Source organism: Ctenopharyngodon idella, chromosome 17, assembly GCF_019924925.1.
Source record: "Ctenopharyngodon idella isolate HZGC_01 chromosome 17, HZGC01, whole genome shotgun sequence".
NCBI lineage: Eukaryota > Metazoa > Chordata > Actinopteri > Cypriniformes > Xenocyprididae > Ctenopharyngodon > Ctenopharyngodon idella.
In genome coordinates this window covers 26,840,537-26,866,118 of record NC_067236.1, presented here as the reverse complement: position 1 = coordinate 26,866,118, position 25,582 = coordinate 26,840,537, and the positions used below count along the sequence as shown (strand labels likewise).

Here is a 25,582-nt window from a genome sequence, read left to right as displayed (position 1 = left end):
CCATTTAGGTACAATTACATAATTTATTTGTTACAAGAAGTTATAAATATATTAGAATGGAACTGAAGGCCATAAAGTAGTCTTGATCACATTATGGTAGCTTTCCAACTCTACAAAGTCTTTCCCTTTTTTCTTTTTCTTTTGCAAACAAAAGAGAGGAAGTCTTTACAAGAACCATACTGTTCAGTGACCGACATTTTGCTCCACTTACTTGGTGCAAGGGAATGTTTGGGAGAACTGTGGCATTGTCTTCAGACAATACAGCATTGGTACGTCATGCTGTCTGTGTCATGCTGACCAGCACAGGCAGTTCTCTCCTCCTGCAGCTCAGAATCACCCCCCTGCAAAACCCCAGTGATCTCACATATGCACAGCCCACACAAATACACACACACCTCACATGTCTGTAGAGGGCGCTGTGCATTCAGTAACAGAAAACACTGGAAGCACTATACAAACTTGTATTTTGACTGTGCTTTGTGCAATTACTCAGCCAAGCTCTTAATATCTGCACACTTGATATTTGTGATATGAACACTATACGACTAAAGAAGCACTGGAAAAATGCGTCTATTTTGAATTTTATTACACAATTCTCCCAACTTTAAAATTATATTTCTAGCATCATTTCAGTGAAAAGTTGGAATGAAAAGTTAAAATTGATGTCAGAATGTGTTTTGGCTTGTTTCGTCTATCTTTTACTTCACTGACAGCAGCACTCAAGCTTCATGAACTCCAAAAACCTGAGTAAAACCTGATGTTCTCCATGATTTGTGCTTTAATGGAAGCAAGGACATTTGAGTGCGTATACAGAGTCGCATTATAAATCTACTTACTTGATTAGTGATTTGGAAATAATGTACTTTGAAAACTCTGTTATCATTTACTCACCCTCAAGCAGTTCCAAACCTGTATGAATTTCTTTGTTCACAAAGAAAGATATTTGGAAGAATGTTAGGAACCAAACAGATCTCGCCCCCCATTTACTACCATAGTAAGAAAAATAAATACTATGGCAGTCAATGGCGAGATCTGTTTGGTTTCCGACATTCTTCCAAATATCTTCTTTTGTGTTCAGCAGAACAAAGAAATTCATACAGGTTTGGAACTACTTGAGGGTGAGTAAAAGATGACAGAATTTTCATTTTTGGGTGAACTATCCCTTTAAATATTTCATATATAATCTAAACCACTGAAAACTACCCAACAGTTTTAATCATCTCTTTTTACATTTACACTTTTGTACACACACACACACACACACGCACACAAAAGAAGTAAGAAAAAAAGAAGAAGAAGAAAGGAAACAAAAATCAGAGAGAAAATCATATTCTTGTGATTTGCTCTGTGTGCTTGAATACGCAGCTTACATAGACTCTAATCCTCTGATGGCAATGATGCATATTTTGCACAATTATATATCCTCCTCAGTCTGACACAGCAATGTCCCAGACTGGTGTGTTAGTATTCCTGTAAAGCAGTGGCTGATCTCCAGTGCTCTGCAGCTTAGATTAATAATGAATCAAGGCTTTTACCACTCTCTCTCTCTCTGTCTCTATGTGTCTCTATGGATCAGGTTCCCGCTACAGTTTTAGAATGGCATGGTTTTGATGATCCTTATTCATTCGAGGGACAATAGGTAGATATCTAGACAGTGAAAAAAAAGGCTGTTTGTAAATTCACTATAGCTCTGGACCATGTTTTTCTTTGCCTGGTAATAAATGGACTTACCGTAAATCCATTATTAGATTTTGTAAATGGCAAAATTGTAGCCTGGTTTCACAGACAGGGCTTAGACGAAGTCTGGACTAGGCCTTAGTTCAATTATGATATTTAAGAGGCTTTTTAAAAAGTGCCTTAAAAAAAGAAGAAAGAAAGAAACATTACTGGTGTGAATCTTGAATCAAAACAATGGCACTGACATATTTTAAGTTTGTGAAACATGCATTTCAGTCTGGGACAAGGCTTAAAAGATTAGGTCACTCAAAAATGAAATTTCTGTCATTAAGTACACACCCTCATATTGTCCCAAACCTGTAAGACCTTCGTTCTTTTTGTGTGCAAAAACAAAACAAAAATAACGACTTTATTTAACAATTTGAACTGTTGTCATACACAGTAATGAATGCAGTTCAGAGCTTCCATGTTTACGTCCAAACGCTGGCTCAGTATTGGCCGACTCTGTTCACGTGAGCAGCACGACGCATGCATGTGCCAATACTGAGCTGGCGTTTAGGTGTAAACATGGAAGCTCTGAACTGCGTTCATTACGTCAACTGCGTATGACAACAGTTCAAATTGTTAAATAAAGTCGTTATTTTTGTTTTTGCGCACAAAAAATATTGTCGTCGCTTCATAGCATTAAGGTTTAACCACTGTAGTCATGTAGACTTTTTTAATGATGTCTTTTGTAAAGACCTTTCTGGACTTTAAAAAATGCAATGACTTTGCCTGTGTGTGCTTCAGAAACCCTTGGATTTCATCAATTATATCTTAATTTGTGTTCTGAAGGTGAACAAAGGTCTTACGGGTTTGGGACAACAGGAGGGTGAGTACTTAATGACAGAAATTTCATTTTTGGGTGAACTAACCCTTTAAGCCCTGTCTGTGAAACCGGGCATATGAGTTCTGGGTTATTTGTATCATGCATATGAATCTATCTACAATTACAGTGATAAACAGTGCTTTTGTTCCTATAATTTCAGTGTTTTTCCCCACTGTTGTCATCTCAGATGGGACAGCATATAGTATGCTTTATGGATATCATCAAGGAGGTCTAAAATACTCATAAAAAAGATATCTGTTAGCATTCCCGCTGATCTTGGTAGTAGTTGTTCAGCTGGTACATGACCCTCCAGAGATGAGTTCAATTCTGCCATTTTTGCTCATGGGCTTTCAGTCCTGGACACAATTGTCTGTGAACTGTACATTTCATGTGACTAATCACTCTGAAACAACAGCAGTATTGGCAGATGAAACCACAAGAACAAACAAGTTTCCAAACCTTGATAGGGAAAATGATCCAGAATACATGTATACTTCTTTTAATGAAGAATGATGTTTTTTTTTTGTTTTTTTGTTTTGGCAGCAGAATGGTGTAGTCACAGCATCTACCAGCAGGGGCTGTTCATGATTCTAGATTTGTAGGCATACACAGAACAACTTCTGATTATGGAGTAGTACTGATAAACATATTAATTGCACAACATAAACAGTGTAATCCTCAGCATTGAACAGAAAACTCAAAGTAAACTCTTGTGAATCCTGTGGAGTAAGAAAGAACATAATTATTAAACCCAGTGTCATTTTATTTTCTCATGGAAGTGTCAACATTAAGCCACAATACAGATGGTATTGATCACCTCTGCATAACCTGTCGATCTCGTCATAAGGAGGCTGATATTCAGTAGCTGATATTTATTTTGTGACAGCTTATATGTACATGTAACACCATCATGGTGTGTTTTTTAGCTCTGCTATTCCGGTTTCCATTCAGGTGATCGATCAAAATTTGATTAAATCTAGTGTCATAGTTTGGTTTTACAGTTAAGTCACTGATCCAACATGTACATTCATTACAATTCCTTTATATTTATTGACAACCGGATTAAACTGCAAAACTCATAGGCATTTAGATTAGATCCCTAATCAAATGTCTTTCCTGCAGAAAAGGAGGGACTAATTTCAACCAGAGAACAGGTCTGTTTTGATGAATGGTCCCAATCAACAGAACTTATCTGGAAGTTGTGGAGGGATTATTGAATTTTAAGCCTTTGTAGAATTTTAATTAACTTTCTCTTTTCCCAGAAAACAGTTTCTCTCAGTCAGTGTGGTTCAATAATCCAGCCACCCATGTAATAAGATGTTCATTACGAAATTGTACATTTCACGCTCCACTTTTATTCAGAGCAACTTCTGTGCTGTCTGTGAGAATGAGGCTCAAAGCTAAAGAGAATTTCAGATATACCTGAGCTAAGTAAAATAATTGGTCAACTTTTTTCGACTGGTCAAAATAATTGGCCTTCTGAAAGACATTTGAATTCTTACAGTTTTACACTGAACGAATGTGGGATCCTCTGAGGTTTGGATGCAAATGCATAAAATATATACAAACATAAATAATGACAAACAAGATGTGAAGTGATGACCTGAAAAAAAAAAAAAAAATTTAAACTCATTAAATTTACGGTAAAAAAAAAAAAAAAAAAAAAAAACGGTTGCCAGAAATTTACCATAAAAGATACGCTAGCAACATTTTAAGTTTTACAGATTTATCTTAAATTTACAGTAAAATACCGTATTTCATTAACTGATATAATGTTAAAGGGTTAGTTCACCCAAAAATGAAAATAATGTCATTTATTACTCACCCTCATGCCGTTCCACACCCGTAAAACCTTTGTTAATCTTCGGAATTCAAATTAAGATGTTTTTGTTGAAATCCGATGGCTCAGTGAAGCCTGCATAGCCAGCAATGAAATTTCCTCTCTCAAGATCCATTAATGTACTATAAACATATTTAAATCAGTTCATGTGAGTACAGTGGTTCAATATTAATATTATAAAGCGACGAGAATATTTTTGGTGCGCCAAAAAAACAAATTAATGACTTATATAGTGATGGCCGATTTCAAAACACTGCTTCATGAAGCTTCGGAGTGTTATGAATCAGTGGTTCGGAGCGCCAAAATTACGTGATTTCAGCAGTTTGGCGGTTTGACACGTGATCCGAATCATGATTCGACACAAAAGATTCATAACGCTCCAAAGCTTAATGAAGCAGTGTTTTGAAATCGGCCATCACTATATAAGTCGTTATTTTGTTTTTTTGGCACGCCAAAAATATTCTTGTCACTTTGTAATATTAATATTGAACCACTGTACTCACATGAACTGATTTAAATATGTTTTTAGTACATTAATGGATCTTGAGAGAGGAAGTGTCATTGCTGGCTATGCAGGCCTCACTGAGCCATCGGATTTCAACAAAAATATCTTAATTTGTGTTCCGAAGATGAACGAAGGTCATACGGGTGTAGAACGGCATGAGAGTGAGTAATAAATGACATTATTTTCATTTTTGGGTGAACTAACCCTTTAATTTACCATATTATTGAAGAACTAATATCTGTTTTGTACCTTTGTAATACACTGACAACCACCAATAACACAGTGGTGATGAGAGTCACATGATGAATCAAAGTTCATTGCAAGCAGCTTTTCCACAAGCTGAGAAGGACAAAGGTGCACACAGTGTCATTCACACAAACACTAAACACCATCATGGTAACACAAAAAAATGCAATAAACATTAATTTAACAACATTAGATGTAACATAATACCCTAATTTACCTAACTAATTAGAAATAAGAATTACGGGAATGTCACTTTACTGTAAATTATACAAGTATTCTTTTCCATGTCCAAAAACTGTTAATTTAATGGTATTTTACTGTAAAATTACATTAAATGTACAGTTAGATCTATTACAGTTACTCCCCGTATATTGTACGGAAACTTTCTGTTAACCAATAAATAGTTTTTCACCGATCAATCACGATTATTTTTTACAGTGTTGATAAATTTACACAGATTTGATTGATTTTCACATCACACGACATGAAGTGAAAAAAATAAATAAAAATGATATGGACATAAAAACATCAACATAAAAACATGACACGGACATATAAACAGCATGAAGAATGAATTCTGACGTTGCTTTCTATCTATGATGTATAGACATTTTATGCAAAAAAGTAAATAAATCCAACCTGGTCTCATGGAAAGACGTACCTGTGGGAACATTTTCGCCAGTCCGTACCAATACATGATATCTCTGCAGTTTCCAACAGAAATGAACACTAGAGGCAGTAAAACAGCAAGCGCTTTTAATCGTTTTTATACAGTTACGATTACAGGGTCAGATTATGGATTAATAAAGACTTGTTTTCATGTCTCCTTGCACAATATTATGTTATGACTTCAAAACGCTTTTTTACCAAAGTGCATGATTTGTAAACGAATGTATTTTGGACTTTGCATCGGTTAACCAGCTCCATATGTTTCGCTTTTCTAACATAAGCGTGCTCGGTAGCTCAGCTGATACGGAGATGGACTTAGGACGAGGAAGCCTTGGGTACGAAACAAAGTCCCTTTAAGACAAGTCATTTCACTCGGCGGCCATCTTTGAAACGTGCAAGTGCAAGTGCAACTCCTATCTCTTTGAATGGGGAAACATCAAATTCTCCAAAGCTGTTTGCTCAAAGAGCTCAAAGATGAGAGATCCAAACAAGCTAAAACGGCACGATTACGGATGCTTGTTATATCACATTTGCTTTTGTTAACACTATCGGGTAGTGTTGGTGGTACGTTATTTTAAAAAATAATGGAGCATTACACTTTTAGCGCCACTCACCGGACAAAATTTCAAATCAGAACTACGGTGATTCGTATAAAAACCAACGTCATAAAAACGTACCATATTCACGTTTATCAAAAAAAATTAACATGCTTTTAGCGCCACTCAGTGGACATTTCACATTGAAACTGCAGTGATATGTATTGGAACGTATTTTGCGACTCGCGAAAACGTTACCGCAGGTACGTTTTTCTAATGAGACAAGGCTCAATAAATCAAAATCTCAGGGGGGGAACTAAGGAAATTTAAGAAAAAACTAAATTATGCAAATAAGATAATAGCACAAACATGGCCACAAAATCTGTGTCGTACTTAATTTGCAAAAAGATGTGGGTTCTGTGCTAAAATACTACAGTACACACAATAGTGGCGGTTGGTGAATTTATCCATCAGTTGAAAAAAAGAGGATTCGAGAAAAAAAAAGAAGAAGAAAAAAACGCTTGTTGCTAGTTCTTGCAGCATGTTGCAATTGTAACAAACCTCTTTGACTGCTACTTTCACCACCTGGGAATCACAAGGATGTGTGGGTGTGATCTAACAGCTTTTTTTTTTATACATATGGACTTATTCCCTAGCACCTGGAAAAAAAACTTGTCTAATGCTTGTCTTTATAACTGGAGGTCACTCTATTGTACTTTTCCTATTGCTGGTTGATTTCATTGGTGATGTGTATAAGAGGTCAAAGCTTTTTAAACACAAAAGAGATGTGCTGGCTGTAAAAAATAAGAGACTATTTTAGGTTGACAATGACTCAGTTGTCTTGCAGCTAAAAATCTTTGCATCTGGACACACTCATATCATGTCAAAACAGTTACTATAACCCATGAAAATTGGAAATTGCCAACTGTTATTGAAAAAGAATGATTTCTAGTCATGTTGTTCCAAATGTCTGTCAGAGTGAATGGGTCCAACAAAGCTAAAAATGTACAATAAAACTATCAACTGAATTGCAAGTTCTACATTTTGATGTTATTTAACAAATCTCAAAATCTAACACGTAGTCTGTGTCATTGTTCCTGATTAGGATTTCAAATTTTATACTTGTTCTCGAACAACAGCATATTGAAAGCCCTCCTAATTTTCTTTATAGTCAGATATACTTTAATTACCATATCTAATGAGACAATTAAACCCCAGCAGAGGTCACAGCTTCTGATTTGTACCTTTGTGTTACGCCGGTAACCAAAAGAAAATGCTGCTAGCTGTTTTGTACTCATGGTCTCTGATCTTGCTCTGTTAATATGACATTGTGAGTACCGAGTCTTTTATAAATCTGTGTCTCACAGGAAAATATTGTACAAGATCTGGTGGATATTGATTCAGTATTACTCTCTGACTGTCTACTGAAAGCCAGTCGTCTTTCAACGTCTTTATAACAAATGACGACCTCACCTTTCCACGCTAAGAACACAGCGAGGCATTTAATCCATTGAAAGCATGTGAAGAAATACAATAAGTCTCTTCTTAAACACATTAAAAAGGTCCTAACAGAACAGGAAATTAAAGTCCAGCGTGATGGATGCTAGAAAAATATGCATCACCACGCATACTGAACAGAGCTTAGATATGAGCACATTAAAACAACCCATATATGATCAACCTCCATGGAATGTTTTATTATAGACCATCGCCAAATATTTTCTGAAGCGAAGCTACGTGACTGTGATGTCATAAATGAAAATAATAAAAGCGCACGTGAGGTTGAACAGAAAATGAAGATTAAAAATAACATGGGCACATTTTCACATCTTATTTATGATACAGTGATAAACAAATATATATATATATATATTTTTTTTTTTTAAATAAATGGCAAAAATATACATGAATAAGAAGAAAAATGGCAAAAAGTCCGTCGATGCGACAGGGCTTACTGCAGTCCAGGCCACTCGTATTAAGACATTAAGGTAAGAAACACACGGCGTAAATTATCTGAGCTGCATGTCCGTATCCATATTAGTCTGTCTTTATTACATATTTCTTTGATTCTTCTATTAATAAAACAACCGAAAACAAGGAAACCTTGGTACAATTAAGAAGTGCGTCTTGTATTTCATCGACAGCTTCAAGTAGTCAAATATCCATGCTTAGACTTAGAAACATCTGCGAGAAAGATTAGACTTCTAATCTAACAATATTCTCTGCTTGTTCTTACAAAAACGTGTGTGTACTGTATATTTTTTCTTCCTTCACATGAGTTGACAGTGTCGGATTTTTCTGCATGAAACACACTGAATAAATCAATGATCTCTCTGTACAATAGAATTACTAAAAAAAAATACAACTTAGGTTTGTATGTACATCATCTACCTACAAAGTACAACTGCTATCATGTAATAAAATATGTAAACAAATTTCTGGTTCGACACAGTCGACTGTGACAACAGATAGAATTTTTTTTTTTTTCACACTTTTCACATTAGATTTATTTTCGTATAGACATCCGTTAACAGTATCATAGCACTGTGCCAGTCTGCACCAGACAGCTGTATAAAAAAGAGACGAGAGCAAATGGACCAACATACATACGGTTGAAAAAGTTCCAATCTGCGACACGTTCCCTTGCCGTGTCGCTTTGAGGGACGAGAGGTCTATCTGATGATCGGACCGGCCCGGTGGGCGGACGTGTTCAAAGCGAAGGATGGCATGGCATGCACTACAATCAGTCGCTTTACTGAGACAAGGAAACGTCACTGTCTTTCTGGTAACTCACACATTTGCAATATTACATTTGGTTGTACAATTAAAATGATCAGTTTCGGCTGGAAATCATAACAGTGCAGTGCTGTCAGAGCCTCGGTGACCAGTCTTGAGCAGTTTTGTTTATTACATTGTGTTTTTCTTCTTTTTGCAGAGAGCAAAAAATGATAAGACACCACATGTAATGTATAAACAATACAAATTTCTCATATATAGAATTTATATATATATATTTATATATATATTTATTTATTTTGTTGGCAGGAGTCCTTTTTTTTTTTTTCTTCAAGTGAACAACATTTTTTGGGTCCCACTTTCGTTACGGACGTCAGCACTACGTGTCTCTTACATGCTTGAAACGTTCTCCTCTTTTTACAGAGTTACAAAAGAAAAGAAAAACGAGATTTACGCCAAGGTTCACATACCTCTAAAAGTCACTTAGGATTATGATGTAGCTGTGGAATATTCTACACTGATAACGTCTCCGACCAGATAGAGGAATAAGGTCACTAATGTTTGCTATTTTACCTTCGCGGTGTGCTTACGGTTGTAAGTGTGCTTTATGGTACAGTTCACATCAGAGTTCGCCTTCTTGGCACAGCGCCGGGGTCCGGCTCCTGTCGCCCTCTCTCGGCGCAGCGCCCAACAGGTCTGTCAAAGTTCTGTCAAAGCAACGGGCGACGCTCGGACTCACACGTAATACTCCTTGTCCTTGTTTTTCTGTTTCTTGTTGCCGCTTTTTGCGCTCTGCTGCTTGTCCTTCATGACTGCTCCATTGCTCTGCGCCGAGTTGGTTATGTAATTCCTGGTCTCGTCCACTTGGTAGGATCCCTCGTCCCTGTTTCTGTACTTATACATGGCGTACAGCAGTATTAGGATGCACAAAGCGGCAGCGGCAACTATCCCGACGACCATTCCGGTGGTGCTGCTAGATTCACGGACCACCTCGGAGGCCCCCGGAACCCGCCTGATGCCCGGCTCCGTGGGGATTGCTGTGGGTACATTACGGAACATGGGGGAGGTTATTAATGGGCTCTTCAGCTTTGTGTTGTCTACCTCATAGGAAGTGGGCAATGGAAGCAAGACTATGTCGGGCTGGGGCTTTAGCTCCCTGTTATTCATTTTGCCTGCGGGCAGTTTGGGTGGCGTGGACGTGGTTGTGGAGCGGCTCAGCTTGGGGGAAAAAGACGCGGTAGTAGTCCTACCAGAATCGGAGACTTTGTTAGGTCTAAAGTCCTTGGATCCCCACTTAGGCGCGTGAGCTTTGTAGCCACCTTCAAAGGCCGACGATGACAAGGTCTTATCTGTTACCAAGGAGAAGGTGGTGTAAAAATCTTCATCATCAGTAGGGGGCAGGTTAGAGTCGTATGCTTCCCCAGAGCCATACCCAGATATCATCAAGCCATCATCATCATCATCATCATCACAATCATCGCTGCCTCGGTCCGACAAGCAAGGTACCCCCGCCTCAGTGGTCATGGACAGGGACTCTTTGGTGGTCTCAATAATGGTGAGGTGGGGGCGGAGGGTTGGGGGAAAGGGGATGGAGGGTGTACGAGTGGCTACAGAGGGGAGCTCTAAGGGATCCTTTACAAGTACTGGGAAAACTAATTCGCCTCCTACAATTGAACACAAACACGAGGCATGTTAGTCTCTAAAACTGGTAACATAAAAAAGCACTGGTAACGGATACAAGGCAGAACGTAAAAAAAAAAAAAAAAACTAAACAAAACCAAAAAAACAACAGAGAAACAATATTCAACATACAGTAAATGACTAAAAGTTGGCATCAAAAGGACTTGACAGGTCTTTGTGGGTGAGCCGGTTTGTGAGGTATTTGAATTATCTGCTTTAAAGGAATTGTTCACGCAAAAATTATCCCACAATTTACTCACCCCCAAGCCAGGTGTACTGTACATGACTCTTTTCTTTCAGCCAAACACAATCGGAGTTATATTAAATAATACGCTGGCCCTTCCCAGCTTTGTAATGGTATTGAATAGTTTTTGCGCATCCATCCGCATCCATCCATCAAAAAAGTAATCCATACGACTCCAGTGGGTTAATAAATACCTTCTCAAGTGAAGAGATGGGTTTTTGTAAGATATATCCATATTTAAAACTTTATAAAACATAATCACTGGCTTCCGGCAACGGCCGTACATGCAATCACGGAAAGTTGAGTTCTGACAGAAGGGCCTCTGACTCGACATATGACATACTGTAGGGCGTATGACGTAGTAAGCTTAGGTGAGAATTGACACCTCTCGCAAAAACCACGCAACTCTGTCATTAACGAGCATATGGCCGTTGCCGGAAGCCAGTAATTATAAACTATAAAGTTATGGATCTTTTTCTTACAAAAACCCATCTATTCGCTTCAGAAGGTATTTATTAAACCACTGGAGTCGTATGGATTACTTTTAGGATGGATGGATGCGCTTTTTGGAGCTTCAAAAACTCGGGCACTATTTAATCCAATTACAAAGCTTGGAAGAGCCAGGATATTATTTAATATAACTCTGATTGTGTTTGACTGAAAGAAGAAAGTCATATACTCCTAGGATGGCTCGAGGGTGAGTAAATTATGGGATCATTTTCATTTTATGCTGAACTATCCCTTTAATAATCTAGAAAAAGGTTGTGCATTAACAATTAACGTGCCAATTTTAATGTTAATTTCTACAAAAACATTTTTAATATTAAAAGTCGCATGTGTTAAGATTAGCTCATGCATGTCAAAGTGAACATAAATCAGAATTAATAAATGCTGTAAAAACTTTTGCTTACTTATTGAATTATTAATAAGTGAATATGTTAAATCTTACTTTAAATATTTTTTGAGTAATATTTTGCATAAGTAAAAAAAAAAAAAAAAAGTCAGCTCAAATGTATGAATCTACTGCCATGAAGTCTCATGCTCTAAAAAAAGGTCAGAATATTATTTAAATAAGCTATGAGATGAAGTCTCACCTCATGTGGGTTTCACCTGTGCCTTAAGATGTGAAACAATGTCAACAACTTGTTTATTTTAGTAGAAAAGCATCTTCTCTCACTCTATATATATACTGTACGTGTTTGATGGAAGATCGGGCTCCCCAGCAGTGCACACTGACTCTTGCCTTTTGAATGGCTTCAGAAAGCCTTCCCAATGGCAGGTACCATTTCCACGGTGCAATAACAGCTGAATGATCTCTGTCAATATGTTTTATTTAAAAGTGTGAGGCTTAAATCTTTTTACGAATTAAAGCTGCTTTGAGTGTAGATATTTAATGTATCTTGAAATGCTCAATGTACAAAAATTTTATTGACGGAAATAAGATGCTCAGTTCTTCAAATACGTGCGTAGCTGTAAAGTGTCGATATTCGGGAAGGAACAAGTGATTCTAACACTAGAATATATATATATATATATATACAGTATATATTTCAGTCTATCTGTCATGCAACAGACCAGCAAAAAGTTCCATTTCATGAACATGGAAGGTTTGTTTATGCTTTTTAACTGCTAGATATTCAGACTGTCATTACAGCGGTAAGATAGTTCTGCCATCAGGTTTTTAGTACATAAAGACTTGCATAAAAATAAAATTCAAATTCAAAATAACTTAAAAAGAAAAAGGCAGAGCTCAATGATAACACAAGTAAATTAAAAAAAAGAGTAAATTAAATTACAAATCCAATAGCATAAGTTAAATTACAAAGCCAATACCATAATTAATCAATAACTAGTCATAGCACACAGTACAGTACTGACAAACAGGCAATATAAACATCAACAGTATAATCTAGCAAAACGAGATCAGAACTTCTGATCTCATTACATTAAGAATTTAAACAAGCATATACGGCATATACTGTATATTATAAACATAAACATACCATATTTTTTGTCAACTTACATCAACAAATTGCCCGCATGATTTTGGCATGAAGAAAAAAACGTACAAAAGAAAGTTGTGTAAGAATGTTCTTGGACAAGTTTTTTTCTTTGTGAAAACAAAATAACTGTCATTGTGTTTCTGGTTAGATATATATTTTTGTTTCCCACATGAGAGAGTACAGGGAGGCAACAACACATACATCCACACCACATAACATGAAAAATAAACTTCACCATTATTCTCTTTTGTCGTTACTTTGATAAATAATCCAGTTTTCTTACAAAAAAACTGTACATATTTGAGCCTTTGATTTATATAGCATTTTTTTTTTGTTGTTGTTGTTAAATAAATATCTACATTCTAGTAATTAAACTTTTTGCTTAGATTGGTTTTAATCTTTAGGTTTGAGTGAATGGATGACTGTACATATTTTACCATAGCTAGAAGGGGGAGGAGGGGGGAGGGGGGTTGTGACAGGGGAATTGGACCTATGAACATACTACATAGGAGATGACAATGATGGGGGTGATTGTGTAAGTCAGTTGCCATGTCCATGTATAGGCAGTACGAAGCGGTCGGGCAGCATTAACGTTTTTGGCTGTAAGGAAGGGATGGGGATATACAAACAATGAGCATATACATGCCCATCTACGAAAAAGAACAAAACTCTAACACTGACAATCTGACAAACCCTAAACTGCAACTTCTTCGCCATGCAGTTTGGAAACATTCTTTAAACGTCAATTGTTCATCAAGATCAACTGTCAGAATTTGAAAAACAAAAAACAAAATCAAGAAGTGTATCAAGATCTGGAACCTTTTCATTGACCATCATGTGCCTTTTCAATACTATTTATTATTAATCAGATTGGGTTGTTTTTGCATTTGAGGTATTGTGATATTGTTCTTGATGTGATTCTAGTGGTTTCAAAATTGTTTTAATGATTTATCACTTCAAGCACATGGAATTTTCACTGAATTAGTTCCAAATCTAAAAAAGAAGAAATCAAAAATCAAAACACGTTATCAAATTAATGATAATTGTGATTTGATATTCACATCTAGTTAAAAATTCACCACTAATTTTGAACCCAAAAATTCAGCTATTCCAAAAATGGTAAACAACAAAAAATGAAATTGATTTGAGTGCGTGTAAAACTAAAAAGACAAAATTCCCAGAGACGAAAGAACAAAGCAATTCTAATTTTCACACACTACAACCAGATGCACAAACTATAAAACAGACACAATCGAGAGGGACAGTTTAACAGACAACTGCTTCCTCTGTCATGTGACCCAAAGACAAATATATCTGTCATTGTTAGTCTTAAACATGTAACAGGCGTGCAGTCTGGATGTATGTCAAAGAGAGAGGAAAATTGGCTGAAAATGGGTTAAGTTTTTTTTACTGCAAGATGTTGACGCATGCGTAAAGTAAGTTGCATTTAGGGAAAGTAGACGAACAACACAGCAAGCTGGGGGTCAAATCAGACATCAAAGGTTAAGCGAGGTCAAAGAAGCCTTTTAACCAGGGCCTGTAGGTCACAGATGTTTGTCTGTACGCTTTCGTTGCATATTGCTGGAACATACAGAGCAGGTTCCCTGTTTTATATACCAGTAAAGTCATTAAAGTCTCATAAAAAAGATCCATAATCATGATGGTACCCACAGACTTTGGTTCAAAAGCAGCAGAGTATTGATTGAGGAATTCCACAAGAGGTTTCAGAATAGATGAGTTCTATAGCAAAAAAAAGAAACAAACTGTTTGAAAGCTTTAGGGCGAACATTATTAACTTATGAGCAATTATATTAGTACATGATCTAAGCATCTAAATCATTTCCCTTCTAACAGAACCCCCCCTCCTTCTCAATAAATTCCTCTCTAAAAAATAAATAAATAAATAAATAAAACCATACAATGACTATTACTGTGGAGAAAGCAGTGATGAATCAAAGGTATAAGATTGTTAAAAATACATTAAAAATAGTGTGTTTAAAATACCCCTCTCTACCACTATTTATAAATACTGTAATATTATAAATAAAAAGACTTTATTTTGATTAACTCAGTGTGTCAAAATATATTTAATACTTTGATTAATGACTTTTAAACTCTTCTACGGGTCAAACAAAACCATTCTGCAATATGTGTTACTTGTTTTATCCACCATTACATGCCAGTGTACTGCATGCTGCATGGGAAATCTTGACATTCCAATACAGGGGACTGACTGAAGAAGAGTTTCTGTTCAATTATAAGCAACACTATTCCAGTGTTTCCCATACATTGATTTATTTGTGGCGGCTCGCCACAATATCAACAATGACTGCCACAAATAGATTTTAGTGCTTCCCATTCATTAACTACACTGCAAAAAAGAATTGTTGGTTTAACTTAAAAAGTTACCTGGTTGCCTTAAAATTTTGAGTTCATTGAAATTAAAAATTTGAGTTAGGCGACTCGTTTAATCAACAGAACTCAAAATATTGATAAATATTATCAAATGTTATCTGAACCACATTAATTTTAAATAAAGTTGATTTGACAAAAGAAAAAGTGTTGTGATAACAAATCATGAAAATATTTTTTTTACAGTGTAGACTGTGGCGGCTCGAAAATATATTTAAACTTCTCATAATAACATAAAAGGTCCTTAATGTCGTGTTTTGTGTAATTGCTGTCGAACAAACTAAAATTGAAAGCGCGATAAGGATTTGCGTCTTAAATCGCAAAAGACTGTCTGCTTGCGTTGCGCAAAGAGAAGTGCGCACTTCACTCACGTGATTAGCTCCGCGTCCAGGTACAAGTCAATGCTCAAACTTTTTTCTTTGTTCAATTTGCACAATGAATATGGGTTGGAGGGGGAGACCTGGGGGTTACCGAGGTACACCCACCAGTTTCACAAAATCCAGTGTGAAACACTGTATTCTAAATGAAATCGTACTACTACTGTATGTGACTATGGGAACTGTTTTTAGTGCATCGCCAGACTAGAATGAACCTACTTGTTTCAACATATTACTACACACATATTCTATTAATAATACATTAATGCATGTAAACCTTGGTAAAGTCATTTTTTTTTTTTTTTTTTTTAAATAACTGTGCAGTAAGGTGCACTATTAGAATGCAAACAACGTAACACGTCAAGTATTATTTGCAAAGTGAGACTATTCAAAACTCTTCACACACAAGAGGTGTATCTCAATGTCGGGTGTCTAGTGTGTTCTTATCTCTGGTTGCACTATGGATAGGTAATTAAACAGGAGCTCCAGTGCTGAATGGCCACCTGCAGGCCTGTGATAAAAGCAACTCCCTCTCTTGGCATAGAATAGGGCCAAGCAATACTGGCTCTCTAATCTGGACCATTCTTCTCTTTGTTCTACCTCTTTTTTTTTATTCATTTCCTGCATTCCAATGGCATCTAATTGCTTTGAGTCTAAAGACGCTCAACTCTGTCTAATCAGCATGACAAAACAAGCTACACTTATTTGTAAAAAGTAGATATCTGCTGCAATCAAGTGGAATAACAAAAATCCAGCTTATTACATATGCATCTTTTGGGAATTTCTCAGTATTGTGGGTGTGTAAAATCATGAGTGCAGCATATAATGCCATCTGGTGTTCATATAAGGAAGAGAAATGAGTCTTAATACACTAGTTTTACAGTCAATACTCAGATTTATCAAGTGCAGTTCAGAGACGAAGTATATTTCACATACTGCATATATTTAATTATATTTATAATGTTTCACATTTGGTCTGTGATTTACAGAAAAAAGTTATAGTAATCTTAGAAATCTTGGAATATAGAGTACTATATTTGTATAAGTTGTATAGTCCACTTTTATGAAAAACATAAAAAAGAAAAAGAATAAAATATTTTTTTTCTTGGGTCATTCTTACTATGCAGTACATGACCATGTCTCCTTAATATACATTACAGTTCTAAAGTTTGGGGTCGGAAAGATTTTTATAATGTTTAATAATTTTAAAAGAAGTTTCTTATACTCACCAAGGCTACATTTAATTGATCAAAAATACAATAAAAACAGTAATAATGTGAAATAATATTAAAATTTAAAAGAACAGGTGTTTCGTATTTGAATACATTTTTAAAATGTAATTTATTCCTGTGGCAAAGCTGAATTTTTAGCAGCTATTGCAGTTTCACAATTTCAGTGTCACATGATCCTTCAGAAATCATTATATGCTGATTTGCGTCTCAAGAGACATTTCTTATTATTATCTATGTTGTAGACTGTTATGCTGCTTAATATTTATGTGAAAACCACAATGCATTTTTTTTTAGGATTCTTTGATGAATAGAAAGCTCATCAGCATATATTTGAAATAGAAATCATTATAAATGTAACATTATAAATGTCTTCACTGTCACTTTTATTCAATTTAATGTCCTTGCTGAAAAATAGTATTCATTTCTTTAAAAAAAAAACTACTGATTTTTGTACAGTAGTGTATGTCTTATATAATGAATAAAATAAAACATGTTTATGATGGGAGTCAGTGTTATATATCACAATCAAGTAAATAGACATGCATTTACTGCTAAAATAAAAAGGGGCAATTTATGAAGAAATATTCAAGGTGCGTTTTTTATTTTTTCCCAAAATTCAAGTCTGTAGAGACATGAATTCTTTAATGATTGTGGTATTAGTTTCACTCTAAAACATTCCAACCGGACTAATAAATTACAGAAATCAGTATGCTATCAAAAGATGAAAAAGCCCTCAAACTGTAAGCTGTAGCTCTCGGTCCCTCGCTGAGAAATGGCTTTTTATTTCCCCGTTAGGTATCCTGTTAAATTTCTTGGCAATAATGAAGTATTATTTAATAAAGTTAAAGGCCCGGTTTCACAGACAGGGCTTAGACTAAGCCAAAATTAGGCCTTAGTTCAATTAGGGTATTTAAATAGCTTTTATAAACGTACACTAGAAAAAAACAACATTGCTGGTGTGAATCTTGAGAAAAAACAATGGCACTGACATACAGTTGCAAGAAAAAGTATGTGAACCACTTGCAGAATCTGTGAAAATGTGAATAATTTTAACAAAATAAGAGAGATCATACAAAATGCATGTTATTTTTTAATTAGTACTGTCCTGAGTAAGATATTTTACATAAAAGTTGTTTACATATTATCAACAAGACAAAAAAATAGCTGAATTTATTAAAATGACCCAGTTCAAAAGTTTGTGAACCACTGATTCTTAATACTGTGTGTGGTTACCTGGATGATCTATGACTGTTTTTTTTTGTCTTGTGATGGTTGTTCATGAGTCCCTTGTTTGTTCTGAGCACTTAAACTGAGCTCTGTTCTTCAGAAAAATCCTCCAGGTCCTGCAGATTATTCAGTTTTCAAGGATTTTTTGCATATTTGAACCCTTTACAGCAGTGACTGAATGATTTTGAGATCCATCTTTTCACACTGAGAACAACTGAGGGACTCAAACACAACTATTAAAAAAGGTTCAAACATTCACTGATGCTCCAGAAGGAAACACGATGCATTAAGAGTCGGGGGGTAAAAACTTTTGAACAGGATGAAGATGTACAAATTTTTCTTATTTCATTTAAATATCTTTTTTTTTTCATTTAGTACTGCCCTTCGGAAGCAACAGAAGATACTTACATGTTTCCCAGAAGACAAATTAAGAACAATTTACCTTGATCTTCAAATTCAAAAAGTTTTCACCCCCGGCTCTTAATGCATTGTGTTTCCTTCTGGAGCATCAGTGAATGTTTGAACCTTTTTTATTAGTTGTGTTTGAGTCCCTCAACTGTCCTCAGTGTGAAAAGATGGGTCTCAAAATCAATCAGTCACTGCTGTAAAGGGTTCAAATATGCAAAAAATGCTGGAAAACTGAAGAATCTGCAGGACCTGGAGGATTTTTCTGAAGAACAGAGCTCAGTTTAACTGCTCAGAACAAACAAGAGACTCATAAACAACCATCACAAAACAAAAAAACAGTCGTAGATCATCCAGGTAACCACACACAGTATTAAGAATCAATAGTTCACAAACTTTTAAATGGGGTAATTTTAATAAATTCAGCTATTTTTTTTTTGTCTTATAGATTATATGTAAACTTCTTTTATGTAAAATATCTTACTCGGGACAGTACTAAATGAAAAATAACATGCATTTTGTATGATCTCTCTTATTTTGTTAAAATTATTCACATTTTCACAGATTCTGCAAGTGGTTCACATACTTTTTCTTGCAACTGTATTTTAAGATATGTCAGTACAAGTTTCTTTCAGTTAAAACTGCTCAAACATGCATTTTAGTCTAGGACTAGCTTAAGCCTTGTCTGTGAAACCAGGGGAAAGTGTTTGAGCTTCGCCAAAGCATATTTCTGAAAGTCTGAGATGGCCTTTTTCTTAAATTAAAGGGACTGAATGTCCCTTCACATTCTTGATTCTTTCTTATCTGGTTTGAGACAAGCTGATGGTTTTAATGACTGAAAAAATATCATGGGACTTTTTTTAGAAGATTAAAAAAAAAAAAATGCTATCACTGCAAAGCAAAACTGGAGCTTGTTAATTCCTGATTAATTATCCATTTTAATCAAAAGCACAATATGAGACAGAGATATGCCTGAACAAATCACACTGCTTGAGAGATGTAGAACTGATTAGTATTACACTATACACTAACAAGAATCTGTAAGGCAACTTTAATGTAACTGACCCTTTCCTGCAAATACAAACTGAACCATAAACTATAAGAGTGAGAGATGCTTCCATCACACAGATAATTGAGTCTCTGGAGGCTTCTTGCCCTCAGTTTTAAATTTACTTCACCTTTTGTCTTGTTCAAAAGGAAATACTGTATTACCCAATCATTTAAACACAAAATGAGCCCCGTTTAACAGTGTTTCAGAATAATTATTTACAACTTTCTAAAAAAAAATATACATCCATACAAATTTACATAAAATAAATATGTTTTGCATGCAAGCATGAACTTTAAGATAATGAGATTTGTGAGCAGAGAAATAATCTGAGAATAATACAGAAGAATTTTTCTACGGAAGTGCATTATTAATCAGAAGAAGCCCTCCTATGGAATTCCAGATAGGGGATAAAGGGGAAAACCCAACAATTTTTACAAACAGAGAACAGAATCACGTGACAACACGTCAAGACACAGACAAGTTGATAGACAGGAACACGATTTGGTACAGGAAATGCAGCGGAAATCTTTGCAACCATAAGCTTGAGGTATGATGCTTTGTTGAAACTGGCTCATACATACAGTACAGCACTCATGTTAGTCTGATGGTGAGGATATGCATGGAGATCAAAAAATGGCGCCATGCACTGAATAATGAAAGAATAGTCTGGAAAATGGCTCTGACTAGCAGCTACCATACTACATGCCACAAATGACTGCTTGAGAAAGCGTGACATTGAGAAGCGCACAGTTTGTGGCAATAAAACTCTTTCTATGCCATCTGCATTCAAAAACCACTTCATATGCAGACCGGCTCAGTCAGCTAAGAAAAAAGTGAGGGAGTTCAAGGATGCTGGTCATTCTTAAAACACAACTTTCTTAAGATTACATCAATACTAGAGCTAAAAAAAAAACTCTTTGGATGGCAAGAAAAGATTTTGTTGCCTGTTATTTGCTTTGTTAATTGAAATGGCAATGTTCAAGGTCAAGCCCAGATGGGACAGATGCTTGAGAAAAATGGAGGAAAAATCGATTTCAACACCAAAATATCATGCGGAACAAGATGAGGCGAGATGACAGGAATGTTGATTTTGGATAGCTGGGAAATAGATGAGGACTTCACCAAAAATAACATCAACCACGAACAAGCTCATGAAATTAAGAGGGCAAATCAAGGGGAAGTACCCCACGCATGCAGTACAGAACACTCTCCGAATATGAGGACGCACCCCTGCAGCGGTAATGACTCATGCAGCTTCACATCAACTGATGTAGAGGTTAGAATGGCATGAATTTCTGTGTAAACGTGACTGGATGATTGGGACCCTGCCAATAGCTTTCTTTATGAGTACATAAAGATTCCAGAAAGATGGATATTGTTCTCAAACCGCTAAACTGATGAACGTCATTTGGAAGAAATTGGCATTGACATTTGAGAGAATTGTAGAGGGTAAGAACAGGTTGAAGTGAACAAAGCAGATAGCCTGTCATGTCTGCATGAAAACTTATATGTATACAATTTCATCCAATGGGGCACAATACACATGTTGCACATTTCTGTGATAAAAGATAGTGTGCTCATTACAGACCAACAGATAAAACTAACAGGCCATGAAATGGCTTTGGCCTCTGGAAATGATTTGATCACACATCGTCCTTCTTGTTATGTGCTGGTTAACTTTTCAGACATGGAAAATGTATAATTGGGTGTTAGTTCAACTAGGGGCACATCTGGCTTTGTTGACTTAGACAATAATTTCTCTTAAAACACACTTTGCATACTCTCGCTGGTTTATTTAAAGTCATTTGTACTAGGGCTGCACAATTTATCGCACAATACGAAAAATAACATTGAACTTAAACGCGATTATCGCTTAAACACGATTCTTGGTGCAATTATGAAATCGCAAAGGCTGCTATTATTTTTTATGCGCAGCTTGCCAATGAAGTATGGCTCCAAATGCTAATCCATCTGAAAGCACTGCGAGTTTGAATCGCTTATAATATGCATTTGAAAAAGCAACACGGGCCAAACATCTTCCCAGACATGAGAAGCATTTATTAACGTCTTGTCCAACAAAAGACCACATTTAATAACATGTTTTTACTCCAAACTCACTTCATAACGACAACTGCGCATCCTTCTGTGAGATGATGTGGCCTCTTACACAAAATAAGGTTTATTAGTCATGTTTAATCAATCAATGCATTTCAATCCTCTGTTTATTCAGCTACAGCAATATGACGCTTGTTTTCTTCTGCGGCAGGGCATATTTAGAGTTTCTGCATGAGAGCGCCCTCTAGCTTTCAGATGGAGAAGCATTTAATACTGATCACAGAGCCGTACAGCTCTGACAAGCTGCGCATAAAATAATCGCAGCCTTCGCCAAATCGCGTGTGGTTTAATCGCGATAAATCGTGCAACCCTAATTGGCACATATTCTCATATTATGTAATGCATTTCATAGCATATTTGGTGGAAATAAAACAAATCTAAAAATAAGTAAAAGGAAATTCTGTCATCAAAAATAATTTAGGCAATTATGTATTATTTCAGTTTATTTAAATAATTTATAAAAAAATGTAGACTTTGCTTTGATCATCAATTTTCAATTTATATGTAATATTTTTTTAATTAATTATCTTGACTGAGAGTGTTGGACGAGCTTAAAACAATAAAATCTAATATAAAAGTATCAAAATAAATGATAAAGATATGAGAAAAACTTTGACTTTGACCAAGACTTGGTTTAATATGTTTTAATGTGACCTTCATATCACAGAAACAGTTGGAATCTGTTCATTTTAATAAAAATCAACCCTTAGGATATGAAAGTGCCCAAAGTTGAAGAAACACCCAATTATTGTAAGTGGTGAGGTTTTACTTAAATTATAATAAGATTCATTTAACCTCTCTGACTGGAATCATGATTTGCAAAGAAATGAAATTTCAGTTATCTTGAACTGCAATCAAAAAAATAGCATATTTCAGAAAAGACATGACAGACTATTTTCTCAAAGCTACAATTACATTTTTTTTTCTTTTCTTTAAAGCCAATACCCAACTTCTCTCAAATCTCTCTTTTTCTGACTATCTCTTTTTTTCTAATCACTGAATTGTATTTTTCATATTTGGGTTGGAAAATATTAGCAGAACAACTTGTTCACACTGAGGCAAAATGATATTGTTAAAAATAAGCATAAGGACACAAAACAAAAATTTGTACACAGAAATTCGATGATATCTGTTCTCTATTACAACAAGTTAACTTAGATCAAGCCTCTTGAAATGAGGAAACAGAAAGGAATTGAAAAGACTGCTTCAACAGCAATTAATCTGATAGATATCACTCTACTATAAGGCTGAAAGCAAAGTTCAAGAGAAATCTCAAAATGTATCATGTGCCAAAATGCAGTCCACTATCACATGGCAGAAAAACCTCAGTATGATACATTTTGAAGCATCAATGCAGAGAACATGTCACTTTTCTGTACTAATTTTGTACATGTGCTCTCATAATAGGCACTGGGGACAAAATTAGTAATCAGTGTGACCATGTTAACCACTTCGGAAAACCCCATGGCCAAGTGTAGCTCGTAAGAAAAGTTTGAGTGAATGATTTTTAAGATTAGCACTGATTCAAGGCTACTGAATGGATTAAGCATTAGAAATGCATGCCTGTTTCTGTTTTGTTTAGATTATTCTCAAGATATCCTACTATATGATTATCTCTGTATTGGTGTACATGGGTTGGATTGGACAGGAAGTTACACTTTTTCTATCCATGGGGGGAGGCGATGCTTTGAGGATCTGATCCTCAGTTGCAAATGAAAGGCCACCACATAGAGGCAAGCAAAATTCAACTGACCTAGCCCACCTGCATGTCCTTCGCACTCAGCAAAGTCCTCGTCGTCACTGGAGCATTCGGCCGAAGAGCCCATGTCATCCGTGGTCTATAATACGGTGAAACACACAAACAGGAGAATAGACAAACAAAAGAGAAACTTGAATGCGTTAGATTGTACCACCATAATGTAAAATACAGTAGTCAACATTTGAAGTGGATCAAAACCTTTCAAAGTTGTCCTAAAACCTTCTTCTTAGGACAACTTAGTTCTTTGATGAACTTTTTTGATCCACTTCAAATGTTGACTACTGTAGCCTTGTCAGATAATGTTTAGAATTTATAGACATATTCATCTGCACTGATTTTGAAGGAAAATCTGTGGTATATTTTTAAAAATAAATGTTACAAAAGGGCTTTTTCACAGCAATGCCATTGAAGAACCATTATGGTTCCCCAAAGAAGCTTTCAGTAAACAGTTCTTTCTTAGCGCAAATTTTTTTTTCATTGTTTAATGGATGTTAAAGGTTCTTCACTGAACCATCGATGCCAATAAAGAACCTGTGTGCATGGATTCAAATATGATTAAATGTTGATCTAAATATGAAAACTGCTATTTGATCTAAATATGAAAAATATATAAACCAAAACAAAATGGTATGTGTACATCCAAAAAAAACTTAACAGAAGCTGCTTGACCAAAAGCATCCAATAAGGCATTCAAAAAAGAACAAAAGGATCTGACTCTCAAACTCTGTTTAAATAGTAGACAAACAGTGTTTCGACCCTTTCGGACTACCTGACGAAGACTGAAAGTGTCTATTAAACGATTAGTTCACTTTAAAATGAAAATTACCCCAAGCTTTATTCACCCTCAAGCCATCCTAGGTGTATATGACTTTCTTCTTTCTGATGAACACAATTGGAGTTATATTTATAAATATCCTGATGTTTTATAATGGACCAACGAGTATGAAGCTCAAGAAAGTGCATCCATCCATTATAAACGTACTCCACACGGCTCCAGGGGGTTAATAATGGCCTTCTGTAGCAAAGTTATGAAGTTAAATATCTAGCTTCTGCCAGACCGCCTTCAGTATTCAACCTACGAAGAAATTGCAAAACTCAGAGTCACAGTTTAAAACGTTTACGCTACGTCCTACACCTTCCGTATTTCGTAAGTTGAATATGGAAGGCAGTATGGCGGAAGCTAGATATTTTACGCTATAACTTGTTAAATTGGATATTTTTCTTATGCAACTGCATCAGAAGGCCTTTATTAACCCGTGTGGAGTACGTTTATAATGGATGGATGTACTTTATTGAGCTTCATACTCGTTGGTCCTGTTCACTGCCATTATAAAGCTTGGATGTGTCAGGATTTGTATTAATATAACTCCGATTGTGTTCATCAGAAAGAAGAAAGTCATATACACCTAGGATGGCTTGAGGGTGAGTAAAGCTTGGGGTAATTTTCATTTTAACGCAAACTAATCCTTTAAAATAGAGTTGAAAAATGTATTAACTAAAAAAAAAAATCTTTAAAAAATAAGAAATGAGTAAACAAGTAGGTAAATAAATAATACACAAGGGTGAAATAATAACAGGATTTTCATTTTGGGAGAACAATTCATTTAAATGGAACTGAGAGTACCACAGTCTTATTAGCAGCCAAAAGCATAATCAAATTATCCGCAATATTTAATAAATGAATATGCAACGAGCCTGAGATTTAGGAAATTTTATAAATGACAGAACTTTGAGCAGCTCTGCAGGAACAGATTCCACGTAAGCCCGCTTATAAGTCAGTGTCATCATTTCACCGTCAATAAACATTAATTCACTGGTGACAGACATTGAATGAGTTTGCTGAGCTCATCTTGGGTGTTAATTCCAAACTTTTATTTTGAAAAACTGCTCACGTCAAACATTTATACGAGTCACCTCCATCTCGCCCTTTCGAGAGTCCGCATGGATTTCCCATCACTGTATATCACCACCGTCGAGAGGAGAGGACCAAACACACAGCG

General features: G+C 35.7%; 1 protein-coding gene across 27 annotated transcripts in view; it reads right to left on the bottom strand.

Moving 5' to 3' along the window:
- Positions 1-8,372: 8,372 nt before the first annotated feature.
- nrxn3a (neurexin 3a) overlaps positions 8,373-25,582 on the bottom strand; it is a 350,095-nt gene continuing 332,885 nt past the window's right edge. For 11 of the 27 annotated variants that reach the window (XM_051867445.1, XM_051867450.1, XM_051867449.1 and 8 more), the window contains 2 exons: positions 23,577-23,661; positions 8,373-10,741 (listed from right to left, as the gene is read on the bottom strand). In XM_051867445.1, the coding sequence (XP_051723405.1) occupies positions 9,813-10,741; positions 23,577-23,661 (1,014 nt within the window). In that variant the 3' untranslated portion in view covers positions 8,373-9,812. Of the gene's footprint in view, positions 10,742-13,004; positions 13,605-23,576; positions 23,662-25,582 lie in introns of all 27 variants that reach the window. The other 16 variants (XM_051867458.1, XM_051867462.1, XM_051867463.1 and 13 more) reach the window with 7 other exon arrangements.